At 38.6% G+C, this 16,045-nt stretch overlaps 1 protein-coding gene across 1 annotated transcript in view; it reads left to right on the plus strand.

Annotated features, from left to right (window-relative positions):
- Nucleotides 1–16,045, plus strand: part of SLC25A26 (solute carrier family 25 (S-adenosylmethionine carrier), member 26) — a gene marked incomplete at its 5' end in the record, with an annotated part of 86,917 nt that overhangs the window by 18,614 nt on the left and 52,258 nt on the right. Inside the window, one exon of the mRNA XM_009329848.1 lies at nt 1,357–1,404. Within this exon, the coding sequence (XP_009328123.1) occupies nt 1,357–1,404 (48 nt within the window). The remainder of the gene's footprint in view (nt 1–1,356; nt 1,405–16,045) is intronic.

A 16,045-nucleotide genomic window follows, 5' to 3' on the forward strand; every position in this document is an offset into this window, starting at 1 on the left:
TGCAACTTTATTCCAGTTCTGTGCTCTTCTAGCACTTTCCTGTCTATTCTTCTGTTGTTAAAAGCAATGGGCATGTTGTGTTTAAGGAAACCAAACCCCCACCTCCCTCGTGTGCATGCACTTACATGCACAATCTAAACAACTCTTTTTCTTCCTCTTTTTATATGGGGTACCTACATTAAAAAAAAAAAAGAGGTATTTAGCTTTCCAGTTTCCAAAGCTCTGCTTGTAAACAGTCCTTGTCTGGGACAACAAGAACATTTGACTTTCTGTATCTAGAGTTTGCCGAGTGATTTCCAGTTTTTGAAGCAGGCTTTGGAGGGGATGTCCTAAAGGCACCATTTCAGAGAGGCTCTGTAAGAGCTCTGGAAATGAGTGCTTATCCAGTACTAGTAACTTTTGAAAAATAAGGGCTTTTGTCATCTTTTCAGTAGTTATACTGTTCCTTCCTGTAAAAAAAACCTGTTCACCACTGTTTTTACTGAGTCTCACAAGGGGCGTTTTTCAAGTTGTATTCCATAAGAGAAAGTGACTTTTGAAAACACTGTGGGGAAAAATATTACACACATTTCTGTGTGTAAAAGCCAGGAAAATGAAGACACAAATATGACCTTTAAATGATCCACTTGATTTTTATTTGCTTGTAAATGAAAACTATTGTGATAATCCTGCACAAGAGGGTCACTGGAACTTCTTTTTGTGACTTGGTCATTCTGCTCTAAAAGTCGGTGCTCTCAAAACTGTATGTTTTTCCCCTTCTTTGTAGCTGGCCAGAGAACCATAAGACTGGCTAAACAGTGAAATAAACTGTCCTATAAGATATTAAACATAATTTTATATACACTTATAAAATATTAATTGTTTTGAATGTTATCAGCTGGTTAAAAATACAAAATATTTGTCTTGATAAAAGCTCTGAATCAAGGCTAAGAAGGTGGACATAGGAAGCTCTCATCCTTTGGATTCATTTTGCATGGGCTATTTAAACGGAAGAGTAGTAGTTTCAAAATATTTATGGGATAGTGGATACTTCTACACCAAAATATTGGGCAAGTAGAATTTGAAGTAATGTGTTTCTGTGCCTTCTTGCCCTTTTAATTTTAACTGTAAGGTATATTTTCTTCTCTGTAACTGATTATTCTGAACAGTGGTTAAATGATCTTTGAAATGAACATAAAACCCTCTGGCATTGTAAATCATGGAATACAGTATACAATGTTATAATCAATATAGTCAATTTGCAAGAAGTTCAGGTCTGACAGTAAGGCTGTAACGCTTGCCTCGTAGTCACTGATAAATTGTGGTCTTTAGCAAACTAATTCCATATAGCTGATGCTTTCTTTTGTTGGTTTACAGGGTATTCAAGGACTTTATCGGGGTTATAAAAGCACAGTATTAAGAGAGGTAAAACACTTGTCTTTCTCTTTTTCTAAAATTGATTCCTTTGCCTCACTTTGTTTTCTAAGAAGAGAGAGTAGTACAATTGAGATCAATTGCTGTAACAGTAAGCTCTAAATCCTAGTGTATTTCATTCTAGATAAGTTACTAGTCTGTGATTTAAATAGAATACTGATAATGTGCACTAAGAAAACCTGTGATACATGCAAAAAGTCATCTACCATCCTGTCTCTCAGTTCTGTTGCTGCTAAATTATAAAAGGATGGAAATGTATAAGTTAACATGATGAAAACCATAAAATAAAGTACTGGAAACTTCCTCAAGTCTTGTGATTGCATCATGTGAGGTATGTATGCCAACAATGGTGAACTGGTGGCATCAGGCCAAGTTTGGCACAGACAGATTTAGGCTTTCTTTAAATATATTTTTCAGCAGATGCCAAGAGATTATCTGTCATCTGTATATAGGGAGAATTGTGCTCCATTTTTTTTTTTAAATGTGTGAAAGAAATGCAGTTAGTCATCCAGTCCGTAGATGTGATATGGCATTACTTAACTCTGAATCAGAAGTACTTCACGGTTGGAAAAAAACTGGAGCTAAAAATATTTTGGCCTGCTTGGCAGAAAGTAGTTCCTAAACTAAAATCTCTTCATAAATGTACTGTGAATTACAGGTTTAGTGTCATGGAAGTGTTTGATATGCTGTATGAACTAAAGGCAGATTATAAAAGAAGTAGAAAAACATACTGATGAACTCCCAGTCTAAAACTGTTTCAGAATCAGATCCCAGGAGGTCATCTTTTGACAAAGCAGAAGTTGCACCATGAGCACCTCAAATAAAGAGATGAGGCTCAATTCCTATGAAAACATAACAGCTATTGTCCAGGAAGGGTTCTTTACTTACTGTGTTCAGTGTGGTACGTGTGGATTTGTCCTCTCCTTACATAACTCAACTGAGTAAACTAGGTTTGGATCTTCGCTTCTTTTGTTTTTTGAATGCAGGATCAGATCTGTTGGCTGTGTTGCCATTCATAATAAAGCCAGTTGCAGAGGCTTTTTAAGCCTTCGTTCAGTAGCTCTGCTTTTAAAAGCCTTTCTTCATGCTGAAAACTGTTTTTAGGACAGTTATGTTAGCCAGGTCTTGTTACAATTATGGAATAAAGATGGATATTACCTAAAATAAGAAATACCAAATTTAGTGTTCCTTAAAGTGCTGGAAAATGATAATGTACTGCAGTCTATTTTAGCAGTTTTGAGTGTTAAAAAAATTAGTTATTTGTGCAGAGATGACACCTGCTTTTCTGAAACGTAACCCCCCACGATAGCTTCGTCCTGTACTTATTTTCTGGCTCACTAAACACATGTTATTCACTCAGATTTCATTTGGAGACAGGCAAAAAAGGCCAACAAATTATTTTGATTTCTCTGAGGGGTTCTGAATAAATGAATAAATTTAGATCCCATTGAATACAGATTTTGCATACTAACAGGTAGATAAAACACATGGTTACTACTGGGTGCTATTCTCCTTAAAATTAGTTTTGACATATGTCAGGGTGGTAATTAATTTGCAGACCATATTTATGGCATATTGTGTGACCCTGCTGAGATAACTTTGTTTACTCAAAATGGCAGCACTTTGTTGGAAATTTAATGGGGGTCCTCTCCATTATGTATATTCATAAAAGATCCCTCAGAACTGATTTCAGTTGAAGTATTGCTTTTTGGGAGAATCTGTCCAATAGAATGAGAAATAAATGATTACCAAATGAAATGTGCTTTCTCTTCAAAATGAAACAAATCATAGGTGATGTTTAAAAAAAAAAAAACCAACTGTTAAGACCGTTGCATTTTTCTGACACTAAATCTTGTAAAGCAACATCCACTCGAGTAAGAACAGCATATTGAACCTTCAGCTGGAACTGTTGTAAGCCTGACATTTAATCTTGGTATTTTCCCTTCTCTTTAAGTACACTTCTTCCTTTAGGGAAAGTCTTTCTTTTCAGATAAAAATCTATATTAATTCATTATTGGACACATCCAGGTAGCTGCATAGCATATATAGACTGGTATTTAATTACAGCTGACTTTTATACTTGCAGAGTTTGTTTACATGCTTTGGTTCTTTACTTCCACAAAACCTTTTGTTTAGTTTCAGTGGAGTGGGATTTTTGGATAGAGGGGTTTCAGTGCATGATTTTTCATTAAAAAAAAAAAATAATTGGAAGAGGCTGGGAATATTGATACTTTTCAGATGATGGTATTCTTGCACTGGCAAAAGTCTTGAACCAGAATTTAAGAAAGGCTAATTTTAGTTGTTGCATCGGGATAAAATTTTGTGTATTACATAAAGCAGACTTCAGTGCCTGGACAGAGATCTGCTTGCCAATTGCTTGGACTTAAGTGAAAATGAGTCTGATTGTTTATAAAGGCAGTGCGATGTTAAAACCTCGTCTTTTTACTGTAGCACAGTAGATCTTTTCAAGACACCCTTATTCTGCTCCGTGTAATTTGCATTAGCTCCTGTGCTGCTTCTGTTCTGGTGCAGGGTAGTTGTTTCATTCTTCATTTTTGATTCTCACTCTTTCACTTATCCCCTTTATCTTCTCATCAGAATACTTTCTGTACAGATGAATATTAGAAGAGAAAGAAGATGGCTAAATATGTAATGCTTTTGGAAATAACTTTGAGTGAACCTCAATGCTTGGAAGTTTTGGCTATGACTCTTTCACCTAACTCCTTTTTGGTGCCTTTCTCTCACATCTCCATTACATTTTGGTCTCTACATCTTCCTTTGATGTAGTTACACTGAACTAACTCTAAAATCAAAAGGGAAGTGAGGTACGCTGCATCATTCTGTTGGCAGTAGTAGCTCAAAAGAGACATCCGTGCTCCAAGAGGAAAGCTTTTGTGATAAAGCACAAAGTGGGAGTATGGTTATTAGGTTGCTGAATGAGACTTTGAATAAATGGCAGAAATCAGAGGCTGTGAAACGATGTGGAATTCCCATTGATGTCATTTCCAAAGCAAATCCAAGTGAGAATTGTCCTTTCCTATGGTTGTAGTGTACCGGTGTGCATCGGTGTGGAAACTGGATCATGCTACTAAGAACAGTCAATGAACAGGTAAATTTATTCATGTTTTCCACAACAGAGACAAGCTCATTTGTAAAATCTCCAGCCATCTTATAACAAGGCAGGAGCAGACTATAAATGCACTGTAAATCTTCTAGAATGTCTTAATGGGAATGTAGTTCTGCTGCTGAGATCTTATATAAGCAAATGGAGCCAGATTTTTTAATTCCTGCATAATTCATTTTATTAACTATGACCAAGTAGAACATCTGTTAAAATTCCATAATGTTCAGTTCATGGGAAAAAGAGAGAAACCCTTGAGTTCCTGTTGGAGCTTTTCCATTAATGTTACAGGACTCTAGCAGATGTCTTAAAGGACGTTGTTATGAATGAGAGGACAACACAAAAGAAAAGGAAGTGCCTTGTCCAGTTTCCCTGTGTACAATAGCTCACTGTACAGTGAGTTACTTCACCCTCTGCGTGTCTCTGTGCAGGTTGCAGCTTTGCACAAGCAGTGCCACGGTTAACCGTAGTGTCCCTTCTGTCTTGAGTTACCGTAGTTTGGAAGAACTGAGTGAGTCCTGAGTGGGTGTTCTGTGTGTTTTTAATCTGTCACTTCTAAAAATATTGCAGATGGACCGGGACCTAGCCCAGAAGTAGATTCGAAAGGAGCTAAAATTAATATTAAACTCTTCCTTAAAGACAAAGGGGATGGAGGATGACTGGCTCTTTATAATTCACAGATGTCTTGAAAGGAGACTGAGAATCGCTTTCAGATGTCAGTCTTTGCTGTGCAGGTAGCCCTGAGTAAGCTTGTCCTCTGTGTTGCCTCTTAGACTTTTGTGAGGCAATTCAGGCTATCTGCTTGTGGAGGCCTCCATTCAGGTAGAGGTGGTAATGATGCTTTACTTGACAATGTTGTTTCAGAACTCATCTCAGAGCTCTGAATTTTAAAGAAAACTACTGATAAATCTGAACCCACTCTTGTACAGCATGCTATTGATCATACTTTCAGTGAGATAGCCTAGTCATCACTTTTGGGAGTCCTAGTTTTTTACATTAGTACAGTTGTGGGTTGGTTTGAGATTTTTTGTTTGTTTTTTTTTCCCTTCAGTGTATGCAAGTCAGAGCCTTAAGTGGATAAAGGCAGCTACTGCTGTCTTGGGAGGGAGAAAGCACTCCATGCTATATTAATTTTGGGGAGGAGGACAGCTAGTTCAAAGTGTGCTGTTGCATTAATGAGTGGCAGCAGTGTGATAAATAGGCAACAAATTTAGGCTCTTCCCAATCTCAAACCCAAGAAGTAATAACGCCTCCTAAGGAGGAGGTACTGTTTGTTGTATGTATGCTGCAGAACTAGTGTCCTGTTATAATGTGTGTATCAAAAGGGGTATGGAGGATACGCAGTGCAGCCTATGCAGATGAAGGAGCTAGCAGAAAAAAGACCAACAAAAAATCCCTTCTTAAATGACTTAATACCTGGCAGAGGGAATCTAAAGCAACTAGCGGCAAAATGGGCCTTAAAGGCACACCTGCTGCATTTTCCTAAATTTAAAGGGTCAGTGAACAAAGGATGCTGAGAAGGTTTTGTATAAAAATGTGAAACCCAGCTGAGATATGTTGACCCTGTTGACTGAAGGAGGGAGGGGATCTCTGAGGGCTGAGCTTGATAGGGAACAGTCTGCAAACAGGGAGCCTAGTTTGTTTATCCACTAGAGGTAGTTTTGCATGCTTTTCTTTTGTTAGGACATCTTTATATAAATATCCTGTTCTCGTAGCTGTTAGAGGGCTTTTTTTAAGTTTATCTCTGTTGCTGTAGGACAGAAAGAATGTTATTAATACGTTCTTTCACTTGCACAATTAAAACTTTGATCTTCTACCATTCTCTGTGTATTACAGAGCAGATGTTGATAGAAATAGGCAAACAGGACACTATCTTAATACAATATTTGGAAAAATAAACATCCTCCTTAATGAAATATGTGCAGTATCTGTCTTTTGTTACCTTCTGGAAAACTGAGCTGGCTTTATTTTATTTTGCGATTCTAGATAGGTTAGGTTTAACCAGGAGTTTGCCAGGCAGGATCTGTAACACTGGGTTTTTGACTTTTACTGAGCAACCAGCATTTCTTTGTCTTGGGTGTTTCCCCATAGAACAACAACAGTCTCATGAAAGGTGTAGGAACTGTAAAATGGATTAACTAGCTAGTCCCTGCCATGTGGAAAATTGTGCAGAAGTTATGTGACATGATTAATGGGAGGAAAGTTGAAAAATAAGTCCCTGCTTTCCTCCCCCCCTTAACACTACTCTGTCTTGGAAAGCCTATCACTGGAGTTGTATCAGCTCTTGTATCGCTTGTATCCTTCTAGATAACTATATTCAAGGGATTTTCATTTTGAAAGGTGCATAAGGGTTAAAGGTAATTCTTGTGGGGTAAGAGCAGGAGACGAGTCCATGCTGTGGGGTAAGGGCTGAGGCACATCTAGCTCGTGACGTGGAATACTGATAAATGGACAAAAGGAATAACTGTCCTTCGCTTTTGTAGGTTATGCTCATTACCTTCTCCTTGCAAACGCTGGAATAGTACTTGGAAATGAAAATGGAGATCTCAAAAAGCACTTATAAATGACTTTTACAGACCACAAAATAACCCTGCTTTTTCTAATTTGCCAGTTGTGGGAAATAGGTTTTGTGACATGCCTGAATGGCAAATAAACTGTCCAAGGTTGACAGAGACCTAAAGCAAATTCCTTGTTGAAGTTTGGGGGGGTGTAATTTTTTTTTTGGTCAAGCATGTGCAATGATCTCGGTTTTTCCGGTTGAACACTCTCTTTCCCAGGCTAGGTGCAGTATCCATATATACTGGTTAGAAGCAGAAAGCGGCCATCCTTGCTGCCATTGATTTGCAGTTTAGCAATGGAGCATACAATTATTGCATCTGTTTGACATCAGTGGATATCTTCAGGTGAAAAGAATTTCATATATGCATAGTGTTTTTGTATTTTGAAAACTACAGCCTTGCATCTAGGGTCTTTGAACAGAAAAGACACTTTGAAAACTATGTGCACTAAAAATGGCTTATGTGATTTGATAATGCAGATTCTTTCCAAATGAATGTGTATGCAAGCAGAGTCTTGCAGGAAGTGTATTCTACTGTATGCTTGAAATAGAGATACTATTTCCATACATTCTCTAAGCAGCTTACTAAAGCATTTTTGCAAGTGATGGTTTCTGCAGCATTCATGGTGTAGGAATGTGTTTTGTGGGTCAGTAGCAACACTCTAGGCAAGAACAAGTTGGGAAGAAGAAAATGCCTAATTTTTGTTCTGGTTTTCTTCATGCTGTGATATATTTTTCTTTCTTTGTTCTGTTTTGTTTGTTTTTTAACTTTAAATAACCTAAGAACCATATTCTTTACATTGATTGCTTTTGATTTTTTTTTTAACATGTTTCACAATGGTTTGAAGAGCACACTCCACATGCTATCTCCAGTGGAGTACGTGAATTTCCTCAATCTGTTTCCCCACCTAAATAAAATTACCTGTGATAAAGGATCAGGAAGTGGTTGCAAATCCCTCATGAAGCAGAGCACACAAAAAGCATCCCTTTCCCTGATGAGAAGGTGGGACAGTAACAAGAGGGAGGACAGGCACCAAGGGATAGAGTCCTCATTGTAAAAGGAGCGGAAAAGGTTTAAAATAGTAAAAGTACTAAGTAGCAAATCAAAGTGATTATAAGGGGTATTTAAAAAAAAAAGCTATCTGATAGTGTCATTAGATGAGTAACATCTTTAAAGCTTTCCAGAGCAAACTAAGGATATTAGAGTTAATGGAGTAACTTTGAATTTTCAGTCATTGTAGCCTGATAGCATGCCACTGAAGTCAGGGGAAGCCACTGCATGTCTAATGGGATTAGACAGTTGTGCCTACTTCTGTAAAATTTGGCTGGCCTTAACACTTGCTATTGTTTAAAAGCAAAAAAAAGAAAGAATCAAACAAAAATTTGTGGAATTTTTGGCTGAGTGGTGACTTTTTAGTTTTAATTCCACAGCTACATTACTATGTACAACTACATTACTATGGACAACTGTATTTTGTCTGTCTAAATTCTTTCTGTAGTTCTTAGTGGGAGACAAGATTTCCTCTTTTACTAAGTTGTAGAGTAATCCTGCCGATGGGTTGCCGGGCTGTATCTGGTGAAGACTGCGTTTCATTCGTGGGTGAAGCAATTTCTGTATGTCTGTGCTGAAGCAGGTAATTCTCTAACCCTAAAAAGATACGTGCGTGTGGTGTATCTGTTTATATAAAATCTGTACAGAGACATATGGATGCATGTACATGTAAAATATGGTATTGTTTTTAATAATACCTTGTCAAGGGTCTTGCACTCTCTGAAGCAACTAGTCCTATAAATGTGTGTGATTGGTCTGGAACAACAAGCAATTTAGCAAAGTACAGGGCTGTCTTTCAAGGATGAAATTCTTGCCTGAAGTAGACCAAACCATGATTTTTACAGTGGAAGACTTCCACCGGCAGAATCACGCTGCTGTCAGTATTAATAGCAATTACCTGGTTTTCATACTTGGGCTGCTATTACCTAGTGTCTTTACCTCTGCTAAAAACCAGAAGCACAGTTAAAAGAATCGGCAATCCAAGGTCAAAAGTTTTTTCCCCAAAATTCCTTGTATGATGTTATCTCACCCAGCAGTTCTGCTTTAACAGAAAGACCTCAGTGCACCTGCTCTGGTCAAGAGAAGATGCACTTCAGGACCTGAGGGCATAGTGAGAGTTCTGGGGAGCAGGGCTGGTGTGGGACCAGGAGCCTAGGCTGTCTGCTTTCTGATTGCCCTTGAGCTTGGCAGTGACTGAGAGCCTTTAGCACTTGCGAGTCTCCGGCCGCAAATTGAGTGGTGGCTGTCATCTTGCTTTCTCTTTTATCAGAAAGATGATGTTTTCGTATTTTGTAGCTTGTTGAAATAGTTCAGCAAGAAGGAGGTCTGAGGGCATTGACACATGAGCTCTAGTGACTTGTTTGGGAGAGTCGCCTTCTTTTTGCTGGGAGTTTAGCACCTCTGTAGTTTAAATCAAAGTAGCACAAACCGGTGGGCTTTGTGCTGGAGTTCAAAGGAGGGCCTGACATACCCTGTACCAGAACCAGCAGAAGCTAGTGTAAGAAAGAGATCTCTGGCAGTGGGGTGAGGAAGGCAGTTGGGGTTTCCTCTTAAATCATCCCAGCATTGAGGCTAGGAATCTGTCATCCATATCCTCAATATGAAAATTCAGGTCTGCATGTATCCATAATAACGTGCCTGTGAGTGGTGCTGGGTTTGGTGGGAGCCTCAGCACTTGAATTATCATTTGTGCAGATTTTCCAAGACAGTAGTGATGATGATCTTTCATCTGTACAACAGCACATTTGGAGGGATGTAGCTAAAGCACGTAGAAGAGAGGAAACTGATTTTAATCTAGACTGCTGCTGCTGAAACCATGCCTTCGTTTGCCCATGAATAATTCCACACAACCGTGACATGTCACTAGATTTTTTTATATATCTAGAGATATATATGCATATAATACTTGCTTTGTTACTTGTTTACATTACATATAATATGTATATATAAATAAGTATTAGGCATCTACTGAGAAGCATGAAACTGAAAAGTTGAGTCTGAAACCCAAAGGTTATGGTGAAGGTGTGAAAAAGAAACCAGATCTGCAGCAGAGAGCTTATATAATTTATCACAGTTATAATAATGTTCGGAAGCATGGCTAGAGAGGCACTTGTGAGAGTTTGCTGCAAGAACAGTTCTTCCAAGTGCTTAATACAGATCATACTTCAACTTTTTTTGAAAGAGTAGCTGCTTATTATCTTGCAGGAAATAAGAATTTATTCCACTGTTTTGAGTGTAGAATTGACCCCCAAAAAAGAAGATACTGAAAGTCATACCTAGCTTCAGAATATTTTCAGGGCCAGATTTGGCTGGTTTTAGCTAACGGAATACATGAAACAATTTTCCTAGCTTCTTTAAAGGGGGGGGATCTTGGGAGTGCACTAGCAATCAATCCTTATAGTAAACATTTCGGCCAGTTAAGGGAAAAGTTAATTTTGAGCATGGGAACTTTTGCTTCTATTTAAAAAAAAAAAGAAAAATTGGAGCACAGTGACCTTTCTTTGTTTCTTCCTTGCTATGGGCATATTGACTTCAGTGCTACAAGCTGTCATACACTAGAGGGCACACAATGCTTGCGATTGCTGCACTGCCAGCGCAAGGAAATGCCTATCGCAAGGGATCTAATCTTAGGATGACCTGTGGATCTTGGAATTGACTTTGCTTTAATCCTGCCTCTCAACCCAGTTGCAAAGGAAACATAAAATTTGAAATGTTATTAATTTTATTTGACTCTGGGGACTAGTCCCATTGAATTTCCTGGGACTAACTTATGTGAGTAAATTGGGTGAGATTTAGTTTGGGAATGATTTTATGGATTCCTATTTTTTAACTTTGACTAGGTTTTCATTTGATATGAATTGATTGAATAAGGTCTGTAGCATTCCCCATGTATTCTTGCCCAGTGGAATAATGCCTATGTGACGATAAAGAAGAGAAAGGAGGTTGTATGATCGTAACACATTACAGTGTCCATGCTGAGAGTTCACAGGTTATGTAGTAAGCTATTTTAAATTTTATTTTAGCATCAGTTTTTGCCAAGATTCTGCATTTCTTTAGCTTATCTTGTTTTTAAGAAAAATACAATAAGCTTTATAATCTTTGGGATAATCCCCACGTGGTGTGCGCCTTAATTTGAGATCCAATGTCACTTGTATGTAGCTGGAAATGCATGTGGGGGATGGAACAGGAGAGACGAGTGGTAACGTGATTTTCATTATTTTTATAGAAATGTAGGCAAAGCAGGCCTGGTGCGTATACTGCAGATGGAAATAGTGTTGTTAAACCAAGCTCTTATCTCACTTTTATTTTTCTGTTAATTTTATAGAAGCCAATAAAGTGTAAGCTCTGCAAATTTTCTTTTTTACGCTGGTTGAATATGTGAAAATTGTGATCTTGCTTTTCAAAGCCAGCAGATCTAGCTACAATGAAGTAGAGCTTGGCCTGAATGTTTTGGCATCATGCTGCAGACAGAGCAATGCTTGGGTCACTCTGCCAGATCTGGTTATCCCAGGCTCGAATCTTTCCCAGTTAAAGGCCGCTAGTGATGTGCGATATGTGACATGGATGAATGTCTGTCATGAGTAAACTGAGGCCTGTCAATGCTCTTTCAGACGGAACAAAGCCCCAAAAAAGAGAGAGAAATGTAAGCCAGGATACTACCCCCGCTTTCCATGGGAGAACAGCTAGTACGTTGTATTCTGTGTTTGCATTTGACATTGTACAGTCTCTTAACTTAAAAAGAGAAGAGCAAATAAAGAAGTATCCACACATATCAGACTAAATAATATGCTCGTACCTCAGCGAGAGGTTATCTGCTCCATTCTTGCTTTTGCTGATATGGAGTCCTGAAGTGCAAGAAAACATTTTAGGAGTTTCATGAAATATAAGACCATGAGGCACTTAGCTGAATCTTGTCTTGCTGACTTTAAATGTACTGAATGCCAATTAAAGCAAAATTTGGCCCAGTATAATTTTGCCGCTGGCTACATACCTCACAAGTTCTGGGTGGATTTTTTTTCCCCTTTTTCTCCAACCTTCTCAGCATTTTGCCTTCTGGCCTGTACAGCTGTGCTGCTAGTATACTTTCTATTTCTGGAAATGACCCATGCGGTTAGGTCAGTTTGTTTTAGCCTTGCTCCTTGTTGCTGAAGTAGAATAGCACATTTCCCCTAACTGCATGAAAGCCAGGGTAGACAATCTTGATAAATATGATTAATGGGCCTCTTTGCTTTGCTCTGCAGCTGAATGCTTCCTGAGGTTCTGTGTCAGCTGGGCTACAGCTCCCCAAAACAACCTTTACATAGAAACTATGCCTTAGGTTCAATTATGTTGTTAAATATATTTTTATTCACAGCTTTTGCTATAGGAAAGTCTTTGCAATTGAAATATGGTAATAAGAGTCTGAAGAGGTAGTATTGGCAGGAAAAGCAATTCATAAATATGGGTGAGTTTGGATTTTTTTCCTGTCTTGTTACCTAGAAGTTTGTAGGTTACATTTCCTGTGACTGAAGTTACGTCTGGGGTTAGCGGGGTGTTTAATTCCTTGCTCTGATCAGCAGGATAGTAACTATGATAGGAGATAGTAGCAAGTGGTGGTAGCTTTGAGTCGATTACAACTTGTCGGTACATGGAATATATTTGTAGGTTACTGTTATGTTTATTTCCAGTAATGTGACTTAAATACGATATTTTCTGTCAAGTTCTATGAATATCTTTTGTGTTGTCGCTTTTGTCAGAAGGAAAAACAAATGAAGTATCACGTTATCTTGATGAAAAATGCTGTCCAGAGACTGCAGCAATTACGTGACTGCTCCTTCAGAAACGGAATTAAAGAATATAAGGGGGAGGGGGGTGGAACCCACACTGATGTCACTGATAATAAAATAAAATGTGATTGGCATCAAGGAACATTCAGCTTGCACCTCTCTATTAATTAGCAAACACTCACATTCATGAGGGTACTCTGCAAATTGTCCTTAAAATTCAGAGGCCAGACTCTGCCTTGCATGTGTGAATTGCTGGCTGTAGCACAGGCTGAATCCATCTAGCTTTCCTGGTGACTGCTATGCAATTGTAATTGCAGGAGCACATCAGCATTCTCAACAATTGAGTACAAGTCTTAATAGCAAATAATCCTCTTGAAGTTGTTCCCCCCTCTACTGCAATCAAAGGAGAGCTTTGTTAAGGCATTAACTAACAAATTAGCTGCTAAATACTGGTAATAACCTATTTCCCATGGATTGCTTTTTAATTATAGCCTAAGCTGTGTGATTCCTGAAATCGCTTCTTTGGCAAAACAATGCTTGTGCTCATTTCCAACCACTGTAACTAATTGGCAAAAACGTAATTTTTAGAGTCTTTACTGATATCAGAACACACTTTGCTTATATATTCCTGCCTGCAGAAATAGTTTCTCAGTGTTTCTTTTAACTGTTACTAGTATTTTAATTTAAATGTGTTGGGATGTGCTGTGAAATTGTTGTTTTAATTTTACTTCCATGTACAATATATGTCCTTATTGGATTTTTAGATAGCATAGATATTTTCTACTTAACTGTTACAAGAAACTTCTCTTGTGGGGGAGGAGGAATTAACCTCTTTAGTTTTATATGTATTGGTTAATGAAAACTATTTATTTTGGTAATCTGTGTCTCAGCAACTGTTTAGAAAAAAAAATGGTTTGGTTTTTGGAGGGAGGGATTATTTTTTTGTATATTTTTTGTATATTCATTGCTTTTCTTCCCCCGATTTCAATAAAGGCTGCACGTCTTCCAATATATCATTCTGCTTCCCTTCAAACCTGACTTTTTTTTCTAAGGGAGCACAGCCATCAAAATTGGCAAGCGTTAAGCTTGGTAATTAGTTCAATATAGTGACCAATTCTGTGAATTATGAGTTCAAAGCAACATATGGACATGGATGAAATCGGATTTTGGCATTTCTCACTTAGATTGTTTCAGGACACTGCTGGAGCTTCTTTGATCTGTAAATAACGACTGCAGTTCAGCGCCTTACTTAAAATACATCAAACGCATTCGTGACTTTTGCTTTTACATATAGACCTCACTTCTAGTTACAGTTTTGAATCAGATTAGTAAAGCTATTCATGTTTTGAGATTTCATAGAGAAAGCTACCAAAGATAGCTCTTTTCACTCTTCATGCTTTAAGAGAAGCAGCAAACATAGCAAACATTTCTTTGTCTTAATGTGCACCCCAGACTACATCAGCAGATGCTTTTTGAAGTCAAAAGCAACCATCTCCTGTATTGCAGATCCCCTACAACCTGATGGCAATGGGTGTCTTCCTTTATTCTTTCAGCAGTATAAAAGAAGTGAACCAAAGGTTTATTTTCACTGCACCATGCAGTAACTTACTTCAGTAACTCCTTTCCCTGCTGTAGCTTGCACATAGCAGCCTTTTTCCTAGTTCTGAACTTTGCTGTGGTTTGAACTGGGATGTGCCATCTAGCAGGCAGTAGCTGGAGATAACCAGACAGGCTCTATTTGTTACTCTTTAAAGATATACACAGGTGCTGACCTAGTTCAATAAGCAACATTGCCTTTCAATAGTTCATTAAATGCACTTCCTCTGGACTTACCAGTTATGAAAGGGCTGTATGATTTCTTGGTAGCAAAGGAATGTGGGGAATTACGGCTTCTCAGTGTTTTACCATCAGCTTTCCAGCTGGGTAACTCCTTTACTTCTAATTTAACTCCCAGTGTTTTGCTTAGAAAATATTCTTCAGTTCAGTATTCACTGGTAGTGCAATGGGTTTTTTTTCTGCTGCATAGTTAGTGTAATTACCCGAGTTCTACACAAACACGTAAGAGTTGTTTTCATAGTGCTTTGGGATCTACTGAGATAAAGTTCTTGTCCTATACAACCCCTAATATACAACTTTGTACTCAGTGAAAATTCACTGCGACCTGCCATCCCCCCAAAAAAAACCCATAAGCTTGAAACTTAGCTGAAAGACAAGCTGCTTTTCCAAGCAACCCTGTCTCTTTTCTGTTTATAGTCCCTTGATAAGATGCCACATACCTCACACCTGGAGCATGCATTTCTGTGGGTGGCAGATGAGAGAAGCTGAGCAGGCAACTTAGACTTTGCCTGACGGAATCAGACCCATGTTCTGTCCGGTCCAGTGTCTTGTCTCTCCGTGGGGCCAGATCCAGAGGGAAGTCGGGAGGTAGAAAAGGTGCCCTGCTGTGTTTCAGGCTCACAGCTGGCGGCTGTCAAAAGGCAAGCATTCAACCTCCCTTCAGTGAGTCCTTGTTCCTACCAGCACCTCCAACAAAAATGACTGTAGGAGTAAGTACTACAATTCCCAAACTTTTACATTTTACTTTTAAATGGATGCAGCTGCCTCAGAGATTTCTTACACCAAAGATGGATATTTTTTGGGGAGCAGCTTATATTTATTATCTGGGAAAACAAATGATCCTTCCTATTTCCTTCCTATTATTCCTCATTTATCTTTCCCTTCAAGACTCTCCTCCAAAACACCCTTATTTATTTCTGTATCCTGCCTTGCAAAACATCATCTTACACAGATAAACTTATAATCTTTGTGGGCCAAATCATGCTCCCATCAGTGTTTTACTGCTGACTTCCCTCTCAGCAGAATTGTGGGCCGACAAGTTGGGGCACAACCCAAGACCATGTGTCTCCCAGACTTGTGTGGCAGAGGCTTCTCCAGGGTGACTGCATGGTGGTCCCTCAGCTTTGTTGCAAAGTTTTTTGAACACTGCAGTTCATTGTCTGAAAAGTAATAACCAGAAGAACAGCTAACAAAGCTACGGGCAGAGAAGATGTTTCAGAAAGAGAAATTCTCACCATGAGAATTCTTGGCAGCTTTGGAACAACTTCATCCCACACCTGCCGTGCTTGGCAGAGGATTTC

The sequence above is a fragment of the Pygoscelis adeliae genome, unplaced genomic scaffold, assembly GCF_000699105.1.
Source record: "Pygoscelis adeliae isolate BGI_AS28 unplaced genomic scaffold, ASM69910v1 Scaffold67, whole genome shotgun sequence".
NCBI lineage: Eukaryota > Metazoa > Chordata > Aves > Sphenisciformes > Spheniscidae > Pygoscelis > Pygoscelis adeliae.